The sequence below is a fragment of the Dermacentor albipictus genome, unplaced genomic scaffold, assembly GCF_038994185.2.
Source record: "Dermacentor albipictus isolate Rhodes 1998 colony unplaced genomic scaffold, USDA_Dalb.pri_finalv2 scaffold_15, whole genome shotgun sequence".
Classification (NCBI taxonomy): domain Eukaryota; kingdom Metazoa; phylum Arthropoda; class Arachnida; order Ixodida; family Ixodidae; genus Dermacentor; species Dermacentor albipictus.
The window spans coordinates 4,341,783-4,367,641 of NW_027225569.1; the positions used below are offsets into that span (position 1 = coordinate 4,341,783).

Below are 25,859 nucleotides of genomic sequence, written 5' to 3' on the forward strand. Positions count from 1 at the left end.
CAGCCTTCTAGTAGTCCTTGGGCATCACCAGTCGTCCTAGTTAGATAAAAAAACAGCACCATACTATTTTGCGTCGATTATCGAAGGTTGAACAAGATTACTCGAAAGCATGTATACCCGTTGCCACGTATTGACGACGCACTTGACTGTTTGCAAGGAGCGGTGTTTTTTTCCTCCTTAGATCTCCGCTCTGGCTACTGGCAGGTGCCAATGGCTGACGCCTACTGTTCGGAACTCGCGTTTGTAACACCAGATGGCTTGTATGAATTCACTGTAATGCCATTCGGTTTGTGCAATGTGCCCGCCACCTTCGAACGCATGATGGGCGGCATCCTACGCGGCTTGAAGTTGCATACTTGCCTCTGCTACGTCGACGATGTTGTCGTCTTTTCTCCTGATCTTCCGACCCATCTTCGGCGTTTACATCAAGTTTTGTCCAGTCTCCGGAATGCTGGTCTCCAGCTTAACTTTAAAAAGTGTCGATTTGCAGCTCGAAAACTGACTATATTAGGCCACGTTGTCTCCAAAGAAGGCATTCTTCCTGATCCTGCTAAATTTCACGCCGTATCCGAATTTCCGAAGCCCACTAACTTAAATGCACTACGCAGGTTCATTGGACTATGCTCTTATTTTCGACGTTTGGTTCGCAATTTCGCTACTGTGATCGCACCACTAAACCAACTTCTCCAAGGCAACAATGAACGTTCTGCTTGGTCGGAAGCCTCTGATGATGCCTTTACGACTCTTCGTCACCTACTCACGTCTCCGCCAATTTTGCGCCATTTTGATCCAAGCGCACCTACAGAACTTCACACTTACGCCAGTGGTGTCGGCCTTGGTGCTGTGCTCGCACAACGCAAAAACGCTAATGCCGAATACGTAGTCGCCTATGCCAGTCGTGCCCTCACGAAACCTGAGGCCAATTACTCAGTAACAGAAAAAGAGTGCCTGGCTATCGTATGGGCTCTTCAAAAATTTCGTCCATATTTCTACGGTCGATGCTTTGACGTGGTGACGGCATCACGCTCTTTGCTGGTTGTCCAACTTAAAAGACCCATGGATTGTCATGATATTCGACTTTTTGTCCAATCCTCCGGCAACTTCGGCACCTCGAGCGGCACAATCCGGGACGGACTTCTATACCGCCCCAACTACCACAATGACGGCCGCAAATGGCTCTTAGTAGTGCCTCGCCACCTACGACAAGAGTTCTGCGCCGCTTTTCATTCTGACCCGCAGTGTGGTCATGGTGGAGTGTCAAAAACTTGCACACGGCTTCGCTTACAATATTATTGGCGAGGGATGTGCACCTTCGTCCACAAATACGTACGCTCCTTCATAGCCTGCCAGCGACGCAAATGTGTCCCGCATCTCTCCACCGCACCTCTCCAACCACTTCCCTGCCCAGCTCAGCCATTTGACCGTGTCGGCATTGATATATACTGGCCTCGTCCATCTACTGGCGCTGGCAACCGATGGATTGTTGTCGCCGTAGACCATTTGACACGGTATGCTGAAACTGCCAACTTGCCTGCCGCATCAGCAAAAGACATCGCCTCATTCATTCTAAACAACTTCGGTCCCCGCCATGGCGCACCTCGTGAACTGTTGAGCGATCGGGGCCGCGTATTCCTCTCGGATGTCCTGCAGTCACTCCTATCTGAATGCCAAATTATTCACCGCACTACTACTGCTTATCATCCACACACCAATGGCCTAACGGAACGATTCAACAGAACTCTTCGGGATATGCTATCAATGTATGTTGCATCTGAACACTCCAAGTGGGACCTTGTACTTCCGTTTGTCACTTACGCATATAACACTGCTTCTCAAGCCACTACCGGATTCTCACCATTTTTTCTTTACGGCCGCCATCACTCCAGCACCATTGATACGGTTCTCCCGTACCGGCTGGACTCGGCTGAATGCTCACCTGTTTCTGCGGTTGCTCAGCACGCCGAGAAATACCAACGACTGGCCCGTTCTTTGACGTCTGCTCAACAGTGCCACCAAAAAGAACGCTTTGCAGAAGGGTTGAAATCTGGGCCAGTTGTTACATACATGAACGAAAAACCAGTCAAAAACAAAAAGGACAAGAGGAGAGGTTCACACCACAACGACCAGTCGTTGGTTAAAGACTTCGAATCCTCGGAGTCCATATACAGAAGGACAGGTCCGGCTCCACCACACTTCTCGGGCTACACAACACCGTGGCACAGCTTACTCATCGGTTACGACATGTGGCCAATCGCCGCGATGACCTCAAAGAGCACAACACCTTGAGAATGGTACAAGCCCTCCTTCACAGCCTTATTACATAGGGAACTTCTTACCTGAGCCTGAAGACAGCCGAGAAACAAAATCTAAACCTCATAATACGAAGGGCCATGAAGCTCGCCCTAGGACTGTTGACAACCTCCTCCACTGAGCGATTGCTTCGCATGGGAGTTCACAACTCCTGGGAAGAACTCGCGGAAGCGCACCTCACCGACCAGATCGAGCGACGCAAGCTCACAACTACAGGCCGAGCATTCCTCCGACGCACAGGATACATAACCAACCTAGAACACGATGGCCAACGTAAGGAAAAAGGTGACGTCAAAGCTCCGAGAATGTCAACAAGTTCTTCAGATGCCTGGGAACATGCATCCAGAACACCATCGAGGCAGACGGCTCGCCAAGGTAAATGCCATCAGACACAAGAACCGTAATGGCCCGCAGGTGCGCTACGTGGACGCAGCCCATTATCCGGGCCGAAACATCTTCGCCATCGGTGCCACAGACTAAATGGGGACGACACTGGCGTTGACGACAATTCTCGCCAAACGAGCGCACACAACTGAGGAGGCCTCTATAGCACCCGCCACTCATACAAGCCAGGATGCCATTATTGGGCTTCATCGACTCTCAAACAGCGGCACGCAACTACATGAAGGGCAGGATCTCCATCAAAGCGATCAACATACTGAAACGTAGCGACATTACTCCCCTCTACACCTGCATCACGTGGGTTCCGGGGCACGAGGTGTATGAAGCGGCACACACCGCGGCCCGCGCAAGCGTCAACCAGGCGGCCCCGCACGAGGTTCTAGACATCTCCCTCCCACCGAAATCATCGGAGGAAACGGAAGCCATACCGCTAACTTCTCAAGCACTACTGCAGCACTATTGGCTTGGACGCAGGGTATACCCGCCAAAACGTCCAAAACTAACTAGAAACGAAGGCACCGACTACAGGCGACTCCACAGCAATAGATGTACCCACGGAAGCTTAATGCAAGCTTACGCTCCAAGCGTCTGAGAGCACTGAGTACCAGATCGCATCACGCTCAGTTTCTAAAATATTACCGTACGCAAACCTTGCCGAACACTACCAAAATAGTATGTCGTCATGTTTGTAAAGTCGCAAAGTTCGCGAGGACACCGAATTCTTGGACCTACGACAACTTCACGAAGAACTGTCGTCACCGCAAGATTCGAGGCACATGCGGAAGTGCTAACGCTAACGTCGACTTCGGCCCACGACGCGGCGCGGTAAGACTCTCGTACGTGCCGGTTGCGGTGCTTGTGTGTGATCGCAGGACTCCAATCAACCTTTTACGGACGCTAAGAACTTTTCCTAACACCAAGAAAGCCGAAGGTGAGCTGTTCCCACCTCTTTTCAGACTTTTGAGTGGGAAAAGACTCACGTATTGACGGAAAAGCCCAAGCCTAGGATTAGGTTTAGCGCTGTGGACGACCGCGGTCGATCATTTCCCTTTGGCTACCGAGTATGCCGGGCGGGGCTTAACAGTTACTCAAGGCCATATGGACGTTGATGAACTGATTCCGGGCCCCTCTTGGGCGTCAGACCTTCAACGAAATGAAGCGGGGGACGTGCTGCAACATGTAACTTCAAAGAATGAGGCGCGGGGAAATAACGACGCGGCTCTCGAGAACGCCGCGGATACCTCAGCGTCTCAAACATGGTTGGAGGACGGCTGGCGCCCCGTTCTGTCGCATCGAAAGAAAAAGAGCAGTCAGAAAAGGGAAATGGAACCCGAAGAGGGAACCAAAAGGAATATCAAGAAATCCGAGGGCGACTCGACAAAGAATAGAGAGAGCCAGGCTAAGAGCGACTTCCGACGTAGGAAACGCCGAGGACCGCCCGCGCTCCCGAAGAATGACGTCAAGGTAACTGTGAGACCACACGAGGGCCTCATGGTTAAAGATCTGCTTCGATCGGAGCTCGCTATGGCAGTATGCCAGAATAATTTTGGAGGCAGCAGTTTTTTGCTGCGGATTCATCCCGGATCTAATAATGTCATACTATCAACACCACACGAACAAGTGGCGGGAAGGTTGCGAGAAATCAGGCAACTAAAAATCAGGGGGAAGCTTCAACCCTTTAATGCATGTGTGGCAGACCCAGAAGATGTTCTGCGAGACATTGTTCACGGCGTACCACCCGGAAAACCTCAGGCGAAACTAATGGAGAACCTGCCGATTCGCACTCAGGGTGTGAAGATTGAAAGAGCTCGCATGCTGGGCTCGTCCAAATCGGCGATAGTGACTTTCACCGCAACGGTGCTTCCAAGGTGCGTGTACTTTATGGGAGTTGAACCGATCTGCTACCCATACAAACCCACAATCCAGGTTCGCAAAATATGCCGTTCAACGGGTCATCGTATCGATTTCTGCCCAACACCCGATATCAGCATGTGTTACAAATGTGGAGCAACTGAACCCAATCAGGGGCACGAGTGCTCGCCAAAGTGTGCCATCTGTGGCGACGAACACGCGACGGGCGACATTTCATGCAGAGAGAAGCTAAAGAACATCGTCCCCCGAACTTCTCGAATTGAGCAGCCTCGACGGAAATCAGAGTTGATTAGTTCGAGAAAAGACTGCCCGAAATCGAGCAACAGAGATACCCTTGATGGTTCAGCTCGCAACGGGAGCAATCGATGAGTCGAAGTAAGCCCCGATCAAGATCACGATCAGGATCAAGACCACCATCGAGGGCACGCGAAACTAAAGCCAACAAACCTGAAGACACCCCTTGGAAACCAAACCTCAAGAACACTTCGGGCAAGAAAAACGGCACGAAGACACCTCCCCCCCCCCCTCCCCCAGACCGGTACCGGAGCAGAAGAAGCAGCTGCCAACCAAACAATCAAGCGAGCTTGGCGGGGGTAGTGTCTCCCAGTGCTCCAATAACAGAAAACGAGCAATACAGAAAAATCATGGATGAAAACAAAAAACTAACGCAAGCAATCAAGCCGCTTAAGATCGAAATCGAAGCAGAGCGTCAAGAATTCGGATTGGCAATCTCATTGCAAAAGAAGTTCGAAAACACAGTTAAAACGCTGCAGACCCCTGGCTCTGCGGTCAGCCCTAACGTGCACGAGACACAAATACATCCCACCCAAGAAATGGAAATGGAAGTGGGCGAGGGAAGAGGTGATGGACTTCTTGGCATCCCCACGCACACGTACAACCTTAAAAAACAGATCCAGAACCAAGTCCAAGGATATAGGAGTAGCATTGCGAATCTCCACGATCTTTTTACGAATTTCATGCCAGACATAATACCACTCATCGGCGAGGAATAAGGAATCCAGAAACAATATGTAAATGAGACTGTGGGAGGCTCGCAGAGAGCAGTGAGTAAGTGCCCCAATCACCCATAAACCACCAAAGGCGAGTCGGGACGACGCGGAGGCTCTCGTACATCAAGGACTAAAGTAAATTGAAAAGTGCGGAACAATTAGAGTTTTGGCACTGGAATTGCCGCCCTTTTCAAAAGCGCGCAGCCGCCCTCCAAAACTGTATAGACGGTGCACCAATCTGACCAGATCTAATATGTCTGTAGGAAATTGGCCACAAAGTGGTCAAGCTTCAGGGGTATTACAGGCTGCAAAATTCAAATTATCCCCGCGTTGCCACCTTGGTGAGCAGGACTATCGTGACCAAAGCAGAGCAGATAGGAAATCTTGAGATCAATCATCAGATAAGCTTATTCCCACTAAAAAGAGGAAAGACAAGACCTGTAATAGTAAATTTGTACAGTCCGCCCCAAAACAGGAATGAAGATTTTAGCAAACTCCTTGCGGAGGCTCTTATGATATCGGGTGCCAAGGACCGCGTCGTGGTGCTGGGAGATTTCAACGCTCCCAACGCCACATGGGGCTACCCAAAAGACACACCCAAGGGAACGCGTCTCGAACAAGCTGCATCCAGGCTGGGGCTCAGCTTGAACACGCTCCCCACCATGCCCACCAGGATGGGCAACAGCGTGAGCCGCGACACGTTCCCGGACCTCACTTTCACACGCAACATCAAGGACGCCACCTGGACCAACCTAGATGAAAATCTTGGAGGTTATCACTTCCTCAACAACATTTTCCTATCGACTCTTAAACTACGCCGGATGGTGGGGGGAAACGACGCTGACAAGCTGGACGAAATTCCGGCTACACAACCCTCCGCCCAACGCCGAACCGGATTCCACTGGGGAATGATCCGATGTCATTAAAGCAGCACACGGGCGGGCATTTAAAAAGATTACACAGACCGTGGAAGCACCGGCTGTGGACAGCCACCTCCTAAGCCTGTGGGAAAGCAGGCATAAGCTGCTAAACAGGCGGCGAAAACAAGGTTTGAACAGAAGCCTTCTGCGCAGCATCGCAGCTCTGGTGGAGGAAGCAAATCTATATGCCAGTACATTCGCAACTCAACTAAGGGCTGGATCCAGTTTTGCAGTTCGCTACAAGACACACTGAGCACCGCAAAAACCTGCGTCATCCTGAGAGATATCCTATACCCAGAAAAGTCCATATCCGCGACCAGCAGAATATTGCAAAGGATCGCGGAGGAATTTCGAGGCACGAATGAGGCATTAATAGAGGCTCTCAACGAAAGATATGCCGGAAGGAGCGCGATACAATCAACAGGCCAAAATAATTATACGGGCCTCCAAAATGCGAAACTAGACGCCCCAATATCTACGGAAGAGGGTTTTGCGGCAGCCCAGGCGGCCAAGAAGAATACAGCCCCTGGTGCCGATCAGATTACCAACGCTATGATTGGAAACCCTAACGATAAAGTGATAGAAGCTATCACACGGCAAGCTATCACACGGCAAGGGAGAGATCCCCGAAGAGTGCAAAACAAAAATTATTACAATACCAAAACCCGGAAAGAAGTCATCCCTGCAGGCGCTAAGACACATTTCGCTGACGTCTTGCATGGGAAAGCTCTTCGAACGGGTCATAGACACGAAGCTTGGAAGTTTCATTGAAGACAGGGGCTTGTTCCCGGCCACCATGTTTGGCTTCCGCAACGGCCTCTCGACGCAAGACGCGTTCGCCCTGTTGCAGGAAGAGGTACTCAAAGGCGTGCCCAAGGGTGGGGAACGCCTATGGTTAGCTCTTGACCTGAAGGGCGCCTTTGACAATATATCACATGGATTGATACTTACCGAGCTTAATATATTTGGCTGCGGAGAAAATATCTTTAATTACATTAGACCATTCCTTACGGGGAGGAAAGCTACGATAGGAATATCGCATGCCAAATCCGATCCGTTTCAAATCCCCAAAAAGGGTACGCCTCAAGATGCGATCATCTGTCCTCTACTTTTTAACATCTTTATGTGTAGACTTGGACGGATCCTAGACGGTGTCCCGCTAATGGGTTATACTATTTACGCTGACGACGTCACCTTTTGGGCCACGCGCGGGTCCCTAGCAGAGAAGAAGCAGACCCTCCAAGAGGCGGCCACTGCAGTTGAAAACATTGCCAGGGCGAGCGGTCTCAGCTGTGCTGCAGAAAAATCGGAGATAATACGCATCCACGGGAAACAATATAAAATTAATGGGAACATAAAAATAGCAATCGAAAATCAGAAAATCAAAGAGGTCAGTGTTACTCAGATCTTGGAATTCTGGGTTCAGAGCAACGGCAGGGCCACACACCATCAATTTACTAATGTCGTCAACAAGAGAAGTGGCAAGGATCATTAAAAGAATCAGCTTTCACAAACAAGGCATGAAGGAAAGCGACACTGCCCGTTTAGTACAGGCGCTCATTATCAGCAAACTAACATGCAGCCTCACTTTTCACGCACTCTACAAGAGTGAGGAGGAGCTGGTTGACACTATTATCACAGGCGCCTCAGGTACGCACAAGGCGTACCAGAGGCGCATCAGGTACGAGCAAGGCCACCTTGTGGTGGCCTTGCGCGTACCGGCAGGCACCCTGACAGACAGGCTCCTTGGCCTTGGTGCGTACAACACATACGCCGAGTTCAAGGTGGCAACTTTAATTTTACAACGAAGCCGACTTAGCCAGACGAGATCGGGCAGAGGGATCCTGGTAACAGCGGGTATTCCACCAAACCCCCAAAACTTGGACGAGGTACTGGTGGATATTCCCGGTCTAGTCCAAAGCAAGATCTCAGTCGCTCATGTCCCGAGAAATATGCACAAAGACGGAAACAAAAAAAAAGCGAAGAGAGCGTGAAATGGCTAGGCAAACTAGTAAGATATAATAAGAATACCGTTTATGTGGACACCTCTTAGTACAACTGGAAGCGTGCGGTAGCCACGGTCATAGGCAATGGCAAGACTAGTCTAATGTCAAGCACCTTCCTGATGACCATCTCTATTTCGAAGGCAGAATGCTTCGCCATCGCTTTGGAAATCAAGGACTGGGAACGGACGGGGCCGTCGTACAACACCATCATCTCAGACTCACGACGCGTGCCGCTTCTTTAAGAACGGCCGTCTCCCTTACAATGTTAGCCACCTCCTTGGAAAGGAAGTCAAGAATATATACAGACAGGTCTGGTATCCGGGATACGCAGGCCTGGAGGGAAATGAGAGGGCTGACGCTCTAGCTTGAGAGCTCACGAACCGAGCGGAGCAACCATCACCCTCCCATTCAAAACCCACGAGCCGCCACTTCACAAGAAAGCCGTCGCGAGGAGGAGGATAACGATCCGTCATGTATGGCACCACGCGATACTCTTGCCCACCAGCGCGGCATGCTGCAAAGATACGCAGCCCCCCACACATCTTTGCAAGGGGAAGACGCAATAGATCTCCGCACGATTCAAACGGGGGTCTACACAAATTTATTAAGATTTAGGAAAATTTTCTCAACGATGTACGGGTGTGCCTGTCCGTGGTGTAGCCACTCGCCACCGTTTTTGTACCAGATCTCATGGGAATGCCAAACTAGACCGCCGAAGTTAAATGCCTACTTAGGCATAATCTAACCAACACACTGGAGCAATGGGAGGCACAACTCGCCAGCTCAGACCCGAAAGTGCAGAAGGCTCTTCTTAGTCATGTTCAGCTAGCGGCAGAAGCCAGTGGAGCCCTGGACTTGGGGCGCCACCCATCAGGGTCCTAATCTCATATCTCCCTTTCCTCAGTTCAATGAAGTTATTCTTCCTTACTGCATCATTTCCACCCGGTGCTATACGGCTACACCGGTCCACACTGCAACGTGTCAGACACCCTGGCGCACCTCCTACTGCAATACAAAAAAACCCAAGCAAGCATGACAGCAACACAACTAGCAACAGCAGACGAAGACTCAAACCTCCTCGCTGAAATAACAAAACGATAAATTAGTGGAAATGAAAGCGGATGAAAAAACAACTTGCCGCAAGTGGGGAACGATCCCACAGCCTTCACATTTCGCGTGCGATGCTCTACCAATTGAGCTACCGCGGCGCCATCTCTTCCCATCCAATTTCTTGGATATTTATGTTTCCTAATAAAGCCGATAAGAATCTTTACGCTTATGCTCTATAAATGTTATTTTTGTTTACGTATTTATGCTTCCTAGTAGAAACGAGAAGACGGTTAACCGAGGGGCCGGAATCGGGCCCCTGGGTTAACCTTCTTTCTTCTCGTTTATTACACAACGAGGGTCTCGAATCCGGCAACATTGATGCCTTCAGGTAACATGTGTGGATTTATTGACAGGTTGCCTTCGTCCAATAAGATCACGTTCTCGTGACGCCTCCAGCAGAAAGGATGTTCCACATCCGCCGCCAAGGTTTGTGGCATCCTCGACAGCACTCCAGAACCCTCCAATACACGCAGGCGCGTCCCGTACTGACCGATAAGATTTGTTAGAACGTGAAAAGTGCTCACACGCAAAAGATGGACAAGTACACGTGTCATTACGCCCCCCTTAAAAAGCATCCTCCCAATGCTACACACGTAGGAGAGTGGTACACAAAAGGAAACTTATTAAACAAAAGTAACAAAACAACGAAATGAAACAGAGTCCAAAGTAACGCAGTCCAAAAAAAATAGAAATTCGAAAGGTCAGCTACGTGAAGTTCCAAAGTTCACAAACGCAGGTAGAACGGCTTAAGTCGCACAACGTGGACTATTTCAGGTCGTGAGCGGCGCCGCTGTGGTAGCGAAATGGCGTCTGGTACGACCTCATAGTCGAGTGCGCCAATGCTTCGGATGATCTTGTTGGGTCAGAAATAGCGGCGTAAAAGCTTCTCGCTAAGTTGGGCAGCGTCGTTGGCAGTTTGAAGACAACGACGGCAATAGCGAGCGGCATGTCCTCGAGTGTAACAGGCGTAAGAAATGAGACGATGGTCATGCGTCCATCAAGAATTGCTGACTCTCGGCCTGGCCAAGATGTAATAGGAGCGGCGGGTGGAGCAGACTGGCATGATTGAGAAAAGTGGATGCGGAGACCTACGCAGTACCTGCGAATAAGGATTAGGGGCGGCTACAGGCTGCATTTCCTGCGCATAGGTAAGTGGCGCGGCTTTAGGTGGCTTGTGGTGAGCGATGGGAAGAGCTAGAGAGTGCTCTATGGCAATGACAGTGCGGAGCATTGAAAGCAGGTGAGAGGACGGCTCCTGCGTGAAGGGAACCAAGGAAAGTCGACGGGCAACTTCCTCGCGCACAAAGTCTTTCATCTGCTGAAGTAGTGAAGAGTATTCGTAAACGGTAACGAGCCTCTACAGCCAGTCGATGGTCGACTGAGGCTGCATAGTCAGGGTGCGTTGCTTCTTCAGCTCATCGTCGCACTGAAATAGGGTGTCAATTTCAGAAACGGTGCGCGGATATCTCGCTAGGAGCATCTGCAATGCACCGCAATTATTGCCTTGGAGAATGTGCTGAATTTTATCAGCTTAGGGCGTGGCGGTGTTGACACTTTTACAAGCGTCGATGAATTCTCCCACGCAACTCCTGAAAGCTTTAGCAGTCTTCTGTGCCCAGGCTCGCGCGTGCTCTTCAGCGCGTAGTTTGTTGACAGCAGGCAGGCCACACAATTGAGTGAATGACGTCTTGAAAGTTGAACATGTGGGAATTTCGCTTTTGTAGTTATGGTTGCAAAGATAGACAGTGCCTGTAAGATAAAGTATGAGGTTGGTCAACCACCCAGCACCGTCTCTCTTGCTATGTACACTCACCTATAGCTAGTTCTCCACGTCGGTGTCATCTGTACCGCTGAAGACCTTGGGATGACGTTGCCGGAGAAACTCGTTGCAGACGACGGACTCGGACGAAGCCGCCGGCGGATCTGTGTTGCAGGTCATGATGTTGGGAAGCGTTCCGGTTCGAAGCTCCAGCGTGCAAGCGATGGGAGAATTCTAGCAACTTCCACCAACTGATAAGAGCTTGTTGTCCGTGTTTTTCAACGCCGCTACGAGTTCTAGGAACGGTAAAGCAGCGTGAGGCACCGCCTCAAAAGGTACCAGCAAACAACAGCACGAGCCTAGCAGGGGCGATGCAGCTGGACGGAGGCGCGTCTTCTACATAGTACAATAAATAGATAACATGGGAAAGAGTAAAAACACGTGAAAAATGCTCGGGTTGACGTTTAATTTCTCAGGGAGGTTCCTGTAAACAAATTAAGTTAATCGCTTTGTATAGAAAGCTTTTTAACATTTCAGTCTCGGTGGTAAAAATGGCCTGGCCTCCGGGGTGCGAGACGAGCACGGTTCCCGAGGCCACTGCGGTTTCATGGTTGTGGCTGACTGGTTTTGTCTGGTTCGTATATCATTGCACACGTCACGTCGCAGCTATCGGGCTGCGCGCGTCATTGGGCACGGTATGGCGCGGACAAAGGGGAAGAGGTGGGGCCGCGTCATGAGTGCATAAAATGAGCACCTTGCCTCCTGCGCGTCACTTGCTCTTCGGATTCGGTCAGTTTTGTGTGTACTGCGATGAACTGTCGACGCGAAGCCATGAGCGTGTAAATAAGCCGCTGTGTGGCCAGCGCATGTGCAAACACATACAGCGAATCAGCAGAAAGAACGTTATTTCACGTTGAGCACATCAATAGAAAACATTTCCCGAAAGGGAGTGTAATGCTTTCGCATTCCCAGACTTAAGCAGTCTTAACTGTGTCTGGCGAATTTCTTTCACTTGGTTTGCTCTTTGCGTCGTCGGTCATTCTGGGCACCTTCTTTAGGGCAAGATATAGTCCGGCGTAACGCGCGCGCGCGGCCACGCGCGGCGCGTTTAAGCGACGTCGGTGAAAAGCGCGCACTCTACAGTCCGGCGTCCCGGCGTAGCCGGCGTGCTTAGGCGCGCTTGGCGAGCACAACGCCGCCGGCGCGGACATAGAGCGTGTTCTATTTCACGCGGCTGCCGCTAGACCAGAATGCACTGCGCGCTGCAGCGGCAGCGAGCAGAAGGCAGAATGGCGGCCTGCGGTGCGCGTACTGACAGTGCGGCTGTGGTTTTTTGAACATCCGTGTGGGATGACAGCGCGAGTGAGGACGCCTGCTTGAAGCGATTTGCAACCTTCCATGTGTATACGATAAGAAACGCATGGACCACCGCGACACAGAGCGCAAGAACAACGCGTGGGAAGCTATACGAAAGCAGTGTGGTCTCGCCACAGGTAAGCTGCGTTTCGCAGCTCCTGTACTAGCTGGTGGTAGTCGCCGAGTTGAGGGCGCTTGTCGAATAGCTTTCGCATGTACATGCATGGTCCGCTTCCGTTTTTGACGTAGCCGAAGTACTAGCAATATGAGTGCGATGTTCTGGCTGTCAGGCACGGCGGCCGCATTTCGATGGGGGCGAAATGCGAAAAACACCCATGTGCTTAGATTTAGGTACACGTTAAAGAAGCCCAGGTCAGAAAGAAAGTGGTTTTCGCACGTAAAACCTTATGTTTTTTTTTTCTGGCTGTCAGGACAAGTTAACGCCATCCCGCAATAGTTTTCATTTTAGCGCACAAACAGCGCGCGGAACGAGAAGCGCGCGCGCTACCCGAACGACGCGCATGCGCCATGTAAACAGCTGTTCGCCGCGGCGAAGTTACGCTCCCGGATGCACAGATGGCGCCAGCCTCGAGCTGCGCGCGCACGCTGAACTCTAGAGGAAGCAAATTTCTTGCACCCCTGGCGTCGCTAGCGCAGCGTATCCGACTTCGCCTGCCGCGGCCTGGCGCGCCGAGAACGCCGGACTATATCTTGGCCTTTTCGGTCACATCGACGCCTGCGGATTCTCGTGTTATAGGGTATATTATGCGTTTGCATTAGAACAAAATGTAGAGTCTTCGAGGGAGAATATAATTAAAAATAAGCTTCTCTCATAGATGTTCTATCAGTCAGAATTGATATGACTTAACACAGTAGGCTTTGAATGTGCGGCTCAGGAAGATATCATTCTTGAGTAAGCATGACTACTCCGCAGCCCACGGCTAGAGAACGCCCAAGTTGTCTGGAATGATCTTTTCTTTGTCGCACAGAATAATATAAAATACAACAACACCAGTGTTTACCTTCAGAGAGTCTCCATCATTTTGCCACTTTATGTTCGCTGCATTCACTTAAGCCACAGATATAAATTTTCTGTGTTGCGTCTTTCTTGCGCAGGCCAATATAATGCGGAAGTATTTGCAGGATTTAGTCTGTTATCTTGAATTGTTCTCTCTGCAATGTTCTCTTGTAGGCGCCTGTTTCACACGATAAAGGAAGCTGCAGAGGAAGCGAAATCAAAGGAAGACGACAGTCAGAATTGCACCATCCTCCAGCACCTCTACAATCTGCAGAAAATGGAATTCAAGGAAATTTTTACTTTTCTCCACGACTTTCTTGTTGGCGGAACTGATACGGTAGGATTTCTTTCTTTTTTCATTACGCTTCTTTGCATTACGGATCTCCGCAGTACGAGTTCTTACCATCCTAGGGTTACAGCAGCGCACCTTGTCGAGCACGTACACATCTTGTATGATGCCAGGGTTAGCGCAGAGTATAAAGTCTATTTCATTTCTAGTTTCCCCATTCGGGCTCATCCACGTCCACTTTCTGCTATCCCGCTTGCGGAAGAAGGTATTCATCATCCACATATTATTATGTTCTGCAAAGTCTATTAATAGCTCTCCCCTTCGATTCCCAGTGCATATGCCATATTCCGCCACTGACTTGTCTCCAGCCAGCTTCTTGCCTACCTAGGCATTGAAGTAGCCCATCTATATAGTGTATGTTCTTTTGACTTTACCCATCGCCGATTCCACGTCTTCATAGAAGCTTTCGACTTCTTGGTCATCATGACTGTATGTAGGGGCGTAGCCTTGTAAGACCTTCAACTAGTACATCTTATTAGGTCTCACAACAATACATGCCACCCTCTAGTTAATGCTATAGAATTCATGTATGGTACCAGCTATATCCTTATCAATCAGGAATCCGACTCCTAGTTTTCGTCTCTCCGCTAAGCCCCGGTATCACGGGACGTGCCCGCTTTTTAGCACTGTATATATTTCTTGCACCAACTTAATAACGTAATTACAAGAAAGCAAGAAAAGCCAAAAATAAACACTCAATAACAAATTTTATTTCGCAATAAACAAACTTTTCCATTGGACTACTAACCTTCAATACTAACCGCGAGGTTATAATATTGTGAAATCGGGTCAGGGAAAAATTCAGAAGAATGAACTGCAGTTTGCATATATGCATTGCGAAGCATTCCTAATTTGGTCGAAAATGCTTATTAAGAATCGCACGGGTATCCTGCGGCAAACCCTTGCTGCTTTTCGTACATGTTTGCCTAAGTATAAATGCGTATGTATACTCATAAGAGCAATAGTACAACATGCGTACTTGTGTATCTTTTTCCGGTAGCCACATTTCACCGGCTAACAAATGGTAACATTTATCGCTCAGCGCAGGAGGCGTATTTTGGTATCAAAAACGCCTCAAATGTTATCGCTGGTTGTATCTGCTGTGTATGTGGCCGCTCTCACCTTGAGCAATCAGATAATATGCGCGATGCGATTAATGTACATTATGGAAGACATGTGAGTACCAGTGCATATGCTGGAGTTTTTGACGTGTCTTGAATAAATATACTACTCGTTTCGAGCGCCTATCAGATTTATAAGTTTGACGCATACGCTAGTCTCTATCGTCCTGGGCGAGTATGATTTCTTTTCTTGGGCACATGTTTGCCCAAACATAGGTTTGTTTCGTGACTCGCCGTACTGTCACGCTCGAATTCTTCATCGTCACGACAACCTGGCAATATATTGCCCATTACTTTCAATCTTTGTTTTTAGTTCACTCGAAAGAATACTCAAAATATTCATTTGGATGTAAAGACTGGTGCACATGGAACCATGCGGAGGCGCTCTACTGTTGTTGCTGTTATCTATTTTCGAAAAAAAAACTTATGTTGATCTACATCTCTGTGTTTTCACAGATGGCGGAAAGCAACCTTGAGTGTTTAGAATTCTTGGATGTTGCATGAAAATCAGGGCGCAGCAGCAACGTATCGAGTGACTTGCTCAAATTTTCATCTTCATCTCTATCTATAGGCAGCAAAATTAAGTTTTTACCCTAGCAACCAAGAGGAGATGGTTACTTCCTCCATGTACATAAATGGCGATGCTGCTTTTGACACGTAACCGTGGTGTTTAAATAAAAAAAATTGCATTTTGCATTCCAAACTTAGCAGTAGCCAACAAAAGCAGCTTCAAAAGCGATTATGCAGCATTGCTGTATTAGAGTGTCAAGATGATGTATATATGCATAGGCACATATCCAATGAGCGAGCGCAGAGAGGCGCCACACCTGATGTGGCCCCTGGCACTATTATAATTATGGCTCTTTTATTTCGACCCACGTGAATCAATATGTACGCTGATATAAATGTGCTCATTTCAGCCGACTGACGAAAGAGATACTTGTGTATGAGTATTTAATGCAAATTAGGATGTGAGGGAGTACATATCGGGCATGTTGACGTCAGCCACGCGTGTCTAGCGTTGCCCTGTGTCATGAAAAAGGCCAGATACAATATACCCTTAACGGAAAAATAGGGTGAGCTCGTAAAGAAGGCTGCCCATTAAAAGCAAGCCACAGTGTTCTCTGAAATGCGAAGCATCGGTTGTGGCAGCGGTAGGAAAATATTGCATAACTATACGAAGTAAGGATACTAGCTCTTAATAACTAAGTAAACAATCATGGTGTCACGCGTGCAAACGCAACTGACTTGATGACCGCGGAAATTTGCGATCAGAACGCTGGCGTGAGGAAGAGCTGCAGCAGCAGCAATCGAATCGATCCGTTCTTGGCCTCTCGCTTGAACGCGAGCGGCGAGAACGGGCGCACACGAAGCTATCAGCCCTTGGAGAAGCTAGACTCGGTACCCGTCGCAGATTGCTTTCGAGGCATGGCCCGCGCAACCGCGCTGATCTGTGTCATACGCACCCGCCGCCTGAGTAGAAGCAGAAAGTTGTATATGGACTTCTTCAATATCCTGACGCCCCTCGTTTAGTCTCTAGAACCGATGGTTGACTATGGACGACACTGTTCACAAAAGAAAAGCTCGGTGCCTAACCCGTGGTTGAGTGAACATTTACTGACGTCTCAAAAAAATGGTACCACGCGTGAACCAGTTCCTGTCTTCGAAGGACCAATTCAGTGAACACTTTGAATTGCTTTTTAAAAATAGAGCCAATAGTGCGACCAAGTGTGGAGACTGGTGTTTCCAGAGATGGTTTTACAAGTAGTTGCAGCAGTTCTCTACAGTCGATTGCGCCACGCCATTGTAGGTTGCACAAAATATTCTGCGAAAGAACACAATATGTATTATTCAAAGAGATGTGTACTTCCCCATCAAGGCTACAAAATAAATGCGTAAACCTTGCCTCAAGAAAGGTCTTCACAGTGGGACAAAAACGGGCTCTCATTCGAGGCTTGAACATGGAACCAACACCTTTCTCAGGCAATTGATGCAGTACCTGAAATAAGCAGAATGCTAATAAATTCTACAGCGAAGACAAATTCATTAAAGACTCGATGTTTACCATATTTAATGTGGAAACGGTGTTTCACAAAAATAGAAACATTTTGGTCCATCCAAGAGCAAGAAACGCTCTGCAAGGAGGTTGCGCGCGTTTTCCAGAGAGAATGTTTCGTAGTTGAAGCTTACTGAGATTTTGTTTTTGACGTGAAATCATTCCTTGTCTTGCACCCCGGCATGACACGAGAAAAGTGTATTGCCTTGTAGCTGCAGAAAAATGCGTTTTAGCGAAGTTAAGACATCGATAATCGTTATATTAGTGTATATTTAAATTTATTTATTTATTTTAATTTTTACATACTGCAGCCCTGTTAGGGCTAAGGCAGGAGTGAGAAATCATACAGTTGTAGAGCATGCAAAAAGTGAAATTATAATTTGCAGGAGAATAAAAATACTAAGAAAACAAAATTGGAAATCGTCGAATGAAAGAGAACAAATGGTACCAGGTAGGGAGTTACATAACTGAATTGTTAAAGGGAAAAGAACTATATAGTAACATTTCAGTTCGTGGCCGAGATGGTACTATATTAAGATAACGGCTAGATGAGAAAGATACCGAAAATTTAATGTATATACCAAGGGAACACATGTGCGATGAATTAAATAATAAGTGGAAGAGCTTTAGCGATTCAATGTTGCGACGGATGCCGAGTCGTTTGGAAGACGGGGAAAATTGGTATCGTATGAACGGTGGCTGAACGTGATAGTTCTTTCTGTACCCTTTCCAACTTCATGGTGTGTTATTTCTTACTATTATTAGCATCATCATACTATTTTAAGACCACTGCAGGGCTTATGTTGATTCCATACCAGAAAGGCATACTCCAGAAGTGGCTGGATAACTTTTTTTGTGGCTCCCTTAAAAAGTGGTCCTGAACTACTTTTTATCGAAGTGGAGAAAGGTATATGAAGTGAAAATAGGCTTTTTCAGAAATACCTTGCTGCAAAAGGTACTTCAACGTGTTCAGCATTAGCGGAGTTATTGGCAATCTAACACGGCATCCGCTTTGCTCCCGTTCCTCCTTCAATACCTTGAACTGCGAATGCTATGACGCAGTGGGGCGTGCCCACAACGCTCCGCCTTCTAGATGTCACCGTGGCGCGCAGTTCAAATTTCAATTTGGATGTTAACGTAGGCGCCAGGACTACCGCATTTTGTGCTAACGACGCGCTAAACATAAGCCAAACGCGTTTGTACTCAGCGATCCGTAGTGTGCTTAACCAGTGGACTCGTGGCGGCACGCCGCGGCGGCCCCTGTACCTACGCCGTGTAGCAGACTACAGCTTGATGTCAGCTGTCGGCCAGTTGCCACGGTCTAAGGAAATGACGAAATAGTGCCTCTAAAATATAGTGAGGGGAGACTCTTCTATTGAAAAGAAAGCATTTGAGAGAAAGGCGACTTCGCGATCCACTTGCGAGCTCCACGCATTGCCTACGACAGCAAAATTTGGCTGAGGTGTGCACAGCAGCGTATGCTACCCTGCAGACTGTGTTATTTCACCAAGCCCGAAAGGTGGTTCAGGGTCCCTTTAAGTGCTGTGTTGCAAATATATTTTCATGATGAGATCATGACATGGTATTAGTGAAGATCCAGATATTCATATTCTGAGAGCTTTTCAAATGCGCAACCGTTATATACATAAGAAAATTTGGATGGAAACAAACGCCTGCAAAATGATACGTACTAGATTTTCTTAAAATATATAGTCATTTTCCAGTTTTTGCACGATTGGCAGAAATTATCAAAATCATCGCTAAGATGAATATGATTTTTAGGTGAGTTTATAGTTTGATAAAGCACGCAGTAGTGCACTTGTGAACGTATATTGGCAGGTATGTTATAAGGTAGATCATTAATAACAGCAAGGAGAGCATTGGCCCCTGGACGGAAACATGCGCCACACCAGACGTTACGTCAGCAGCAGAATTAGTCCTCCTGGAAGAAACGCTTTGTGAACCGCCAGTGAGAAAACTAGCGATCCAGTTAACGACAGGGATATTGTTAAATATTGAGTCAAGCTTGAATGAAAGTTTGGAGTGAGTAGCTGTATTAAAAGGTTAGAGAGGTCGATCATGAGGGAATGAATTTGGTAACCTGAATCAAGCGCACTAAAACGTGTCGAAAAAATTTCTGTCAATTGAGTAACAATACTGTAACCAGGGTGAGAACCGTGCTAAAGGTTAGATAAAATATTGTTATTCGCAAGTTAGTCATAAATATGCCTGCGTAGCATGTGCTCCAACATTTTGCACCAGTCGGATGTTAGACAGATCGGACTGTAGCTTTACAGACACTGTTTGTCACCAGAATTATGTCACCGAATAATTATTGCTGTTTTCCATGACCAAGGGACTATACTAGCCGATAGTCATTTCTTGAATGTAAGTGTTAGGTAGCGACAACACCAAATAGAATAACCAACGGAAAAAAAAGGAATCCTATCTGCGCAGGGACTCTTATTCATCTAAAGGTTCAGGATCATATTAAGAACAGGTTCCTCAGAGACAAAGGCACCTTAAATCCGTCAGACACATCTCTGAAAGGAGGAATTTTGCGTTTGCCTATTGTAAAATCATCGTAAGTGCGCTTAAAAACTGTGGCGATTAGTCTATGAACTTTGGAGGATGCATTGTTAACGATAAAAGCATTGCAAAAACATACTTTCGGAAAATCTGAGTCCCAGAATTTTCAAAGATTACTGCGCAGCAAGTTCGTTAAGGGTAGATCGTAGCAAAACATCCCTGGCTTTCTTTCTCTTAATGCGATATTCGTCCTTATTAATAGGAAACTGCGCTGTAGCCGTCTGAAAGGAGCTTTCTTGCACGGCATTGCAGAGACTGCAGTAATTGCCGCCCTCAGTTCGACAAAACTAAATTTTTGAAGTTTGGAAAAGAAGCGTTCGAGCGGGAGATTTCGGAAGCCTATTTCACCAAGAAAGAGGGAAACAAATGCGTCAGCAGGCCGACCATTGTGCTTAGTGACAAGGAGACTACTTTTTTAGAAGGTTTCATTTAGGCCTCATGTTAGTGCTTTCATTTAGGTTTTTTCCTTCTGTCTTCCTTTTATTTAGCTAGTTTTTATTTTGTTGACGATTTTCTAGTGGCTCTTAAACGTTTGTTCCGTTCTTTTCTTTTTAGTTTTGACGCACTGTTCTTTAGACCCTTTAGCGTTCAACTGTTCTGTCTATTTCATTGTTTGTCTCATGGTTCATTTTCCGCATGGTCACATGCGTTATCAATTTTTTAGGTGAGTGACTTTAGAGATTTTAGTTTTGACTCACGCGTACTTAGACGCTTTATTCATGTTTTTTCTCTGTTATTCGTAGGTCATTATTCCCATAGTCGTGCGGGTTTTATCATTGACTGAGCCTTAGGCGTTTGAAGTGTGTTATGTTGTGGATAGTTTGATAGTGAAGTGTAGACGGTACTTTTTATGTCTCGTTTTTTTCTCCCCGTTGACTTCGAAAAGACTATGCTCGATGAATAGCTCCCCGTGCTGCTCAATGTGTGGTTCATGTTTCCTCATTTTATATTTTGTGCCAGATATGATTCCTGAGTGGTCGATAGATTGCTGTATTTTACTTCAAAACTTTCGTGTGATTCGGCTTGATTCACCTACATAAGGCAGGCTTGTTGCGGAAATAAACTTAGTTGGAGTGGCGCCTGTCCTGTCGTTTGTGTTCTTCTCGAGTCCTGGTCTTCTGCGCCTTGCCTTTACTAATTCGAGGAACCTGAAGTTGTCGACGCCTGTGACAATAACGGAGAAAAATTTTGAATTATGCCTCAATGCAACAAGCTCGATCTGTCACAAGTACGTTTACACTGAAACACTGTTAACACCGTGTACTCATGAACACTTGACACTTCACGTGAACACTTGGCAGTTCCCACCGTGGCAGCTTATACGGTACGGCATTGCGCGTCTAAACACGATGTCGCGGGATCAAATTCCGGCAACGGCAGCCGCATTTAGATGGGGGCTAAACGCAATCAGTCAGCGCAATCAGTCAGCTACAGTCAGCGTGCGTAAGAACGTTTTGGAGAGAACTATCCCAAGCACATTTCCCCTAATATATTCGTGAGGAGCAGGAAAATGGCGTACTTTCATTTTGACTTAATACATTATCAAGAGAAAGGTGCAAATAGAGGTACTGCAAGCGCAGTCTTCACTATTGTACGAGAACATGTTCCTGCCGGTTTGTCATGCCAAAGGATTGTAGAATCGCATGTTCCATTCCAGCATCAGAAAAAGATACGCAGAAGAGAAAAAAGTTTGCAGCTTCCTGTATAGCTTACGGGAGACATCCTCTGTGGCTATTAGCTGTTTACGAACAGGGCTATATCATTTGCGTATTTTATTTGTACTGACTGATGTTAACACAGCGCAAAGTGTTTCCATTTCTTCTTTCAGACGTCTGGTGCTGCCACCTACACGTTATATTGCTTAGCTATGAACCCAGCAGCCCAAGAGAAAGCACGGCAGGAAGTTCTCGCTGCAATGAAGGACAATTCTGGGACATTTTCTGGAGACATTATTCATCACTTAGACTACGTCAAAGCCTGCATAAAAGAGGCACTCCGGTAGGTGTTAATTTTGTTCAATACGCTTTCCACGTCAGCGACAGCGTGAATATGCCCATATTTTGTAATAAAAGAATACTGGCAGCAGCAGTGAAACAACTAATTATACAATAGTTTCTTCACATTCGTGTTATTTATTTTGTACCGAGAATTGCTTAATATAAGAACTGACATCGCGGAGCCAATATTGTGTCTATGTCAAAGGCAACTCCAGCAACTGCTTCTACTGGAGCTTGTCCTATTTAGTTAGCTGTTTTTCTGAAACCATTGTCATCTAACCCCATCCACCGTTTCGCGGGGAAGAAGTACACATTTGGTCAATATTAGTCTGCCTCAATGGGCCTGGGGGTCTAAGAGAACGTGGAGGTAAAAGACAAGCCAGAAGAAATTTGACACAGCTTGTCGCACAGTAAAAGTATAAACAGGTGCAAAATAGGACCTTCTGCTGAAAGATCACTCGATCGCCGGTGCGCAAAGGTGAGAACACAATGGTATGACAAATCAAGCCCGCGAGCCAGAATACAACCAACGTCAAGAAAGATGTAAACAAGCAGGACAAGGTCAAAGTAGGAAACGCGGCTGTCAGTATTTTATTCGGGACGTGAAGTCGACCTGTCTTGAAACCGTTGCCGTATGACGCAGGTGCAACGCCCTCACGGGGCAATGGCATTGCACTCTCGTTACAGGGCCATGAGCCTTTTAAAGAGTGGGCGAAAGGTTGTGGTCGATAAGGAAGACGGTGATGGTGCCATTAAAATAGGAAAGGACAACAGAGATCTCAAAGGAGGCCCGGAAGCGGTTGCAAAGATGACGATAAAAATTAGGGATGTGCGACAGCAGCACTCTTGAAACGCTTCCCCCAGCCACTTGTAATTTTGCAGCGCAATATATGCCGTGCTTATTTTTAATAGAATATTTTGCTACACCTTTTACTGTGGCAGCTACTGCAGGTCCTCTTCCACGGCCTTTTCACACCCGGAATTGTAGCCTTGAGTTCTAGCTTTTAGAAGTATTGCAAAATTGAATTACACCGTGAATTGCAGTAATCCTGTACTACAAGCTGTTTGTGATACCACATCTTCGAATTGCGTCGTTCAAGACTGTCTTTGCACTCACAGAATATCCACTAACGAGAACCCTCCCACCCCTCTGCGAACTAAGCTTTGCTGGAAGCCTTAATAAAAGACATGGTAGGCTTCTTCAAGCTGACCTAGCGGACTTACACAACGGTCTAACAACCGCATAACTTTAAAGTAGGATGTTTTCGTTTTCGAAAGAGCGTTGCTGGAGCTGGCTAAGTGGCACTAATGCTATCAAAACGAAAAGCTTTAAATGTTCCTATAATTTTTACATGCATCATAAGAATTGCGTGTATTGTCTATTCACCGTTTCTTTTTTGTGGTATAGATTTCACCCCATCATACCAGGAGTGAACAGGAAAATAAACCACGACGTCGTAATGTCAGGTTATTGCATACCGGCTAATGTAAGTGTAAAAACCTCATTTACGTAGTAGCGTTGACAGTCATATTATACATAGGATGTTTAGGTTCTTAGGTGGCCAAGTTCAAGGTACACGGGAAATGCTGTGCGACACGCCGGTGTGACAGCATGTGACCTCAATCTTGCTGGTTGAATTATCTGTGGCGTTTGTGAAGTGGCTGTTGCTGGAGCTCACCGCTAAAGCTAAGGCAAACAATTCAGTGTCAGTCTTATAGAGTTTCGAGGGAATAATTGGGAGACGTTCACCAAAAGTGAAGGAACCCATTAAAAAGGGTTAGACATATTAGCACAAAATGGGGACCCTAGTCCTCCCGCTATCGGCAAGTAAGTCGTTGATAATAAGGTCTGTGTAAATAAAAAGAAGAAAAAACGAGTGCAGAAGCACAATGAAGCTTCTCTGTTTCAGTAGTAAATAATAATATCCATGTTATGTCCACGTTTGAAACGCCTGTTGACATTTCTTGCCATTTGATTAAGTTGACGGGATCTGCATAAGGAGGACAAGTAACAGAGTAAAACGTAAACCATTTACATTACAAACATAACCGCGACGGGTACTCAATTTTTTTGCCTGCTCCTCTTGTGTACTTGGGTCATTCTGTTCGAGCAACGACTTCTTATCGCTATTGTTACAGCTCTAAATGGATATTAAAGCGATGAGGGCTGCAATATTGTATGTACAACTTTTTCAGACTGTGTTACGAACAGAGCATTTCGTAGCTGGAAGACTAGAGGAGAACTTCACTAGGGCTTCGGAATTTATACCCGAAAGGTGGCTGCGATCGAGCGATGAACATTCATCCAATAAGAATGACGATACATGGAACCTGCACCCATTCGCCTCTCTCCCATTCAGCATTGGACCAAGAATGTGCATTGGCAGAAGAGTCGCTGAAATGGAGTTGTGCATTTTTCTGGCCAAGGTACGTTCGACAGGGCAAAGAAATTATGGGAAAACATTCTGATGCAACGCGCATATTGGAATAAATGTGAAGCAATACGTTTTTGAAGCGGATGATTAAATTATATGGAATGGTGGTATTTACAGCTTGTTTTCGTTATATGGTATTTAGGAGATGTCGCATTTGATTGGCGCCGGCCACTCATTTTCAGATGGGGATTTAAAACAAATAATAAATCGTAATAAAATTAACAAAATTATAACAACACAAATTTCGGTAACGTTAGATCACCGTCACATTATTACTGAAAGACAACTTCAAATCATAAAAACACAAGCAGAAGATGCTGTACATCATCATCAGCGTGGCAAGTGGATGCAGCACTATCAGCTCTTGAAATTTTATTTAGAAAGTGTCTTTATGTACGCCGCACCAAGCCGCGGACGGCGAATAAAGGTTTCATGGGCTATGGTTGTATTTAATGTGGACGGAATTTCCAAATAAAGTGGTGGGTCAATATGAAATAAAACTGAAGATTTTGAGTTCTGATCAAACTAGGTCACTTTGCAATTACTGATTGATATCTATGTATGCGGTGCAATTCGGCTTGTGCTGGAGGGATGCCATGTGTGGCGTTATTAACCTGCACTCGTCCAGCTGTCTTAACAGCTGAAACATTCCCAGGGATATTGCAGTGGACAGGTTTTCATTGGAACATACTTTTAATGCTTCATGAACATGCTTCACTTGCTTTTGTGAGTTCCTTTAATATCCCGTTAACTAATGCCACATTTTGCGAATTTCTGATGTCACCATGAAATGAAGACAAAGTTGTCTGCGAGTCACAAAGGATGGCCCATTGTTCCCCTTTTTGCATTGAAGTTACGTAGTGTAACAAAGACAATATTTCAAAAAGCCCTGCTGTTGTTGATGTTGTGTGAGATGGTTTAAACGTTTGCATGTGGTTCCATTCTGGAGTGACAAAGGAAGCTGTAGAAGAATTTCTTTGGCAAGAAACATCTGTATACGCTTGAATATAGCCAAGGTATCGAAAGTATATTTGGTATAACGTCAGTTGTGCTTCTAGCATAAACATATCTGGTTTGCGAATAATTCCCTGAAACGAAAGTTCAATTTTCGGAAGTACAAGTTGCCGTGGAGGATAAGAGATATCTGAGAAAGAAAATCTGTGATGTCGTAGATCTTTGTGCACCTGAATCAGGAAATTGATGTTCGCCCTGTCTCTTTCAATTAGTGCCCTTGCTACTGGGTGCCTTTTGTGCTGCACTGAAATGCGAAAGTAGTGCCGACAGGTTTAAACCATCCTGCTAATAGGAAGTGGAGGATGACGTGCCTCTGCACTTACTAAGGAACTTGAGGTTGCCCGAGGAACGCCGAAGCATACTCTAAGCTCCTAGCTATTTATTGTTGGAGTCTGTCTTTAGATGAGCAGGAGATCGCATGCAGAAGAGGTGGCGAATACGTTATCGTTTGCCTTATAAGTGCATTATGCAGATTTAGTAAGGATCAAACCAACCCGCCCCTTGTCATGCCTGCTACGCGGCGAAGGACATCTGT

At 46.7% G+C, this 25,859-nt stretch overlaps 1 protein-coding gene across 3 annotated transcripts in view; it reads left to right on the plus strand.

Annotated features, from left to right (window-relative positions):
- Window positions 1–25,859, plus strand: part of LOC135913438 (probable cytochrome P450 12a4, mitochondrial) — a 91,657-nt gene that overhangs the window by 51,354 nt on the left and 14,444 nt on the right. For 2 of the 3 annotated variants that reach the window (XM_065446011.1, XM_065446012.1), the window contains 4 exons: window positions 13,938–14,100; window positions 21,707–21,876; window positions 23,284–23,362; window positions 24,072–24,302. In XM_065446011.1, coding sequence (XP_065302083.1) covers window positions 13,938–14,100; window positions 21,707–21,876; window positions 23,284–23,362; window positions 24,072–24,302 — 643 coding nt within the window. Of the gene's footprint in view, window positions 1–13,937; window positions 14,101–21,706; window positions 21,877–23,283; window positions 23,363–24,071; window positions 24,303–25,859 lie in introns of those variants that run through there. The other variant, XM_065446013.1, reaches the window with a different exon arrangement.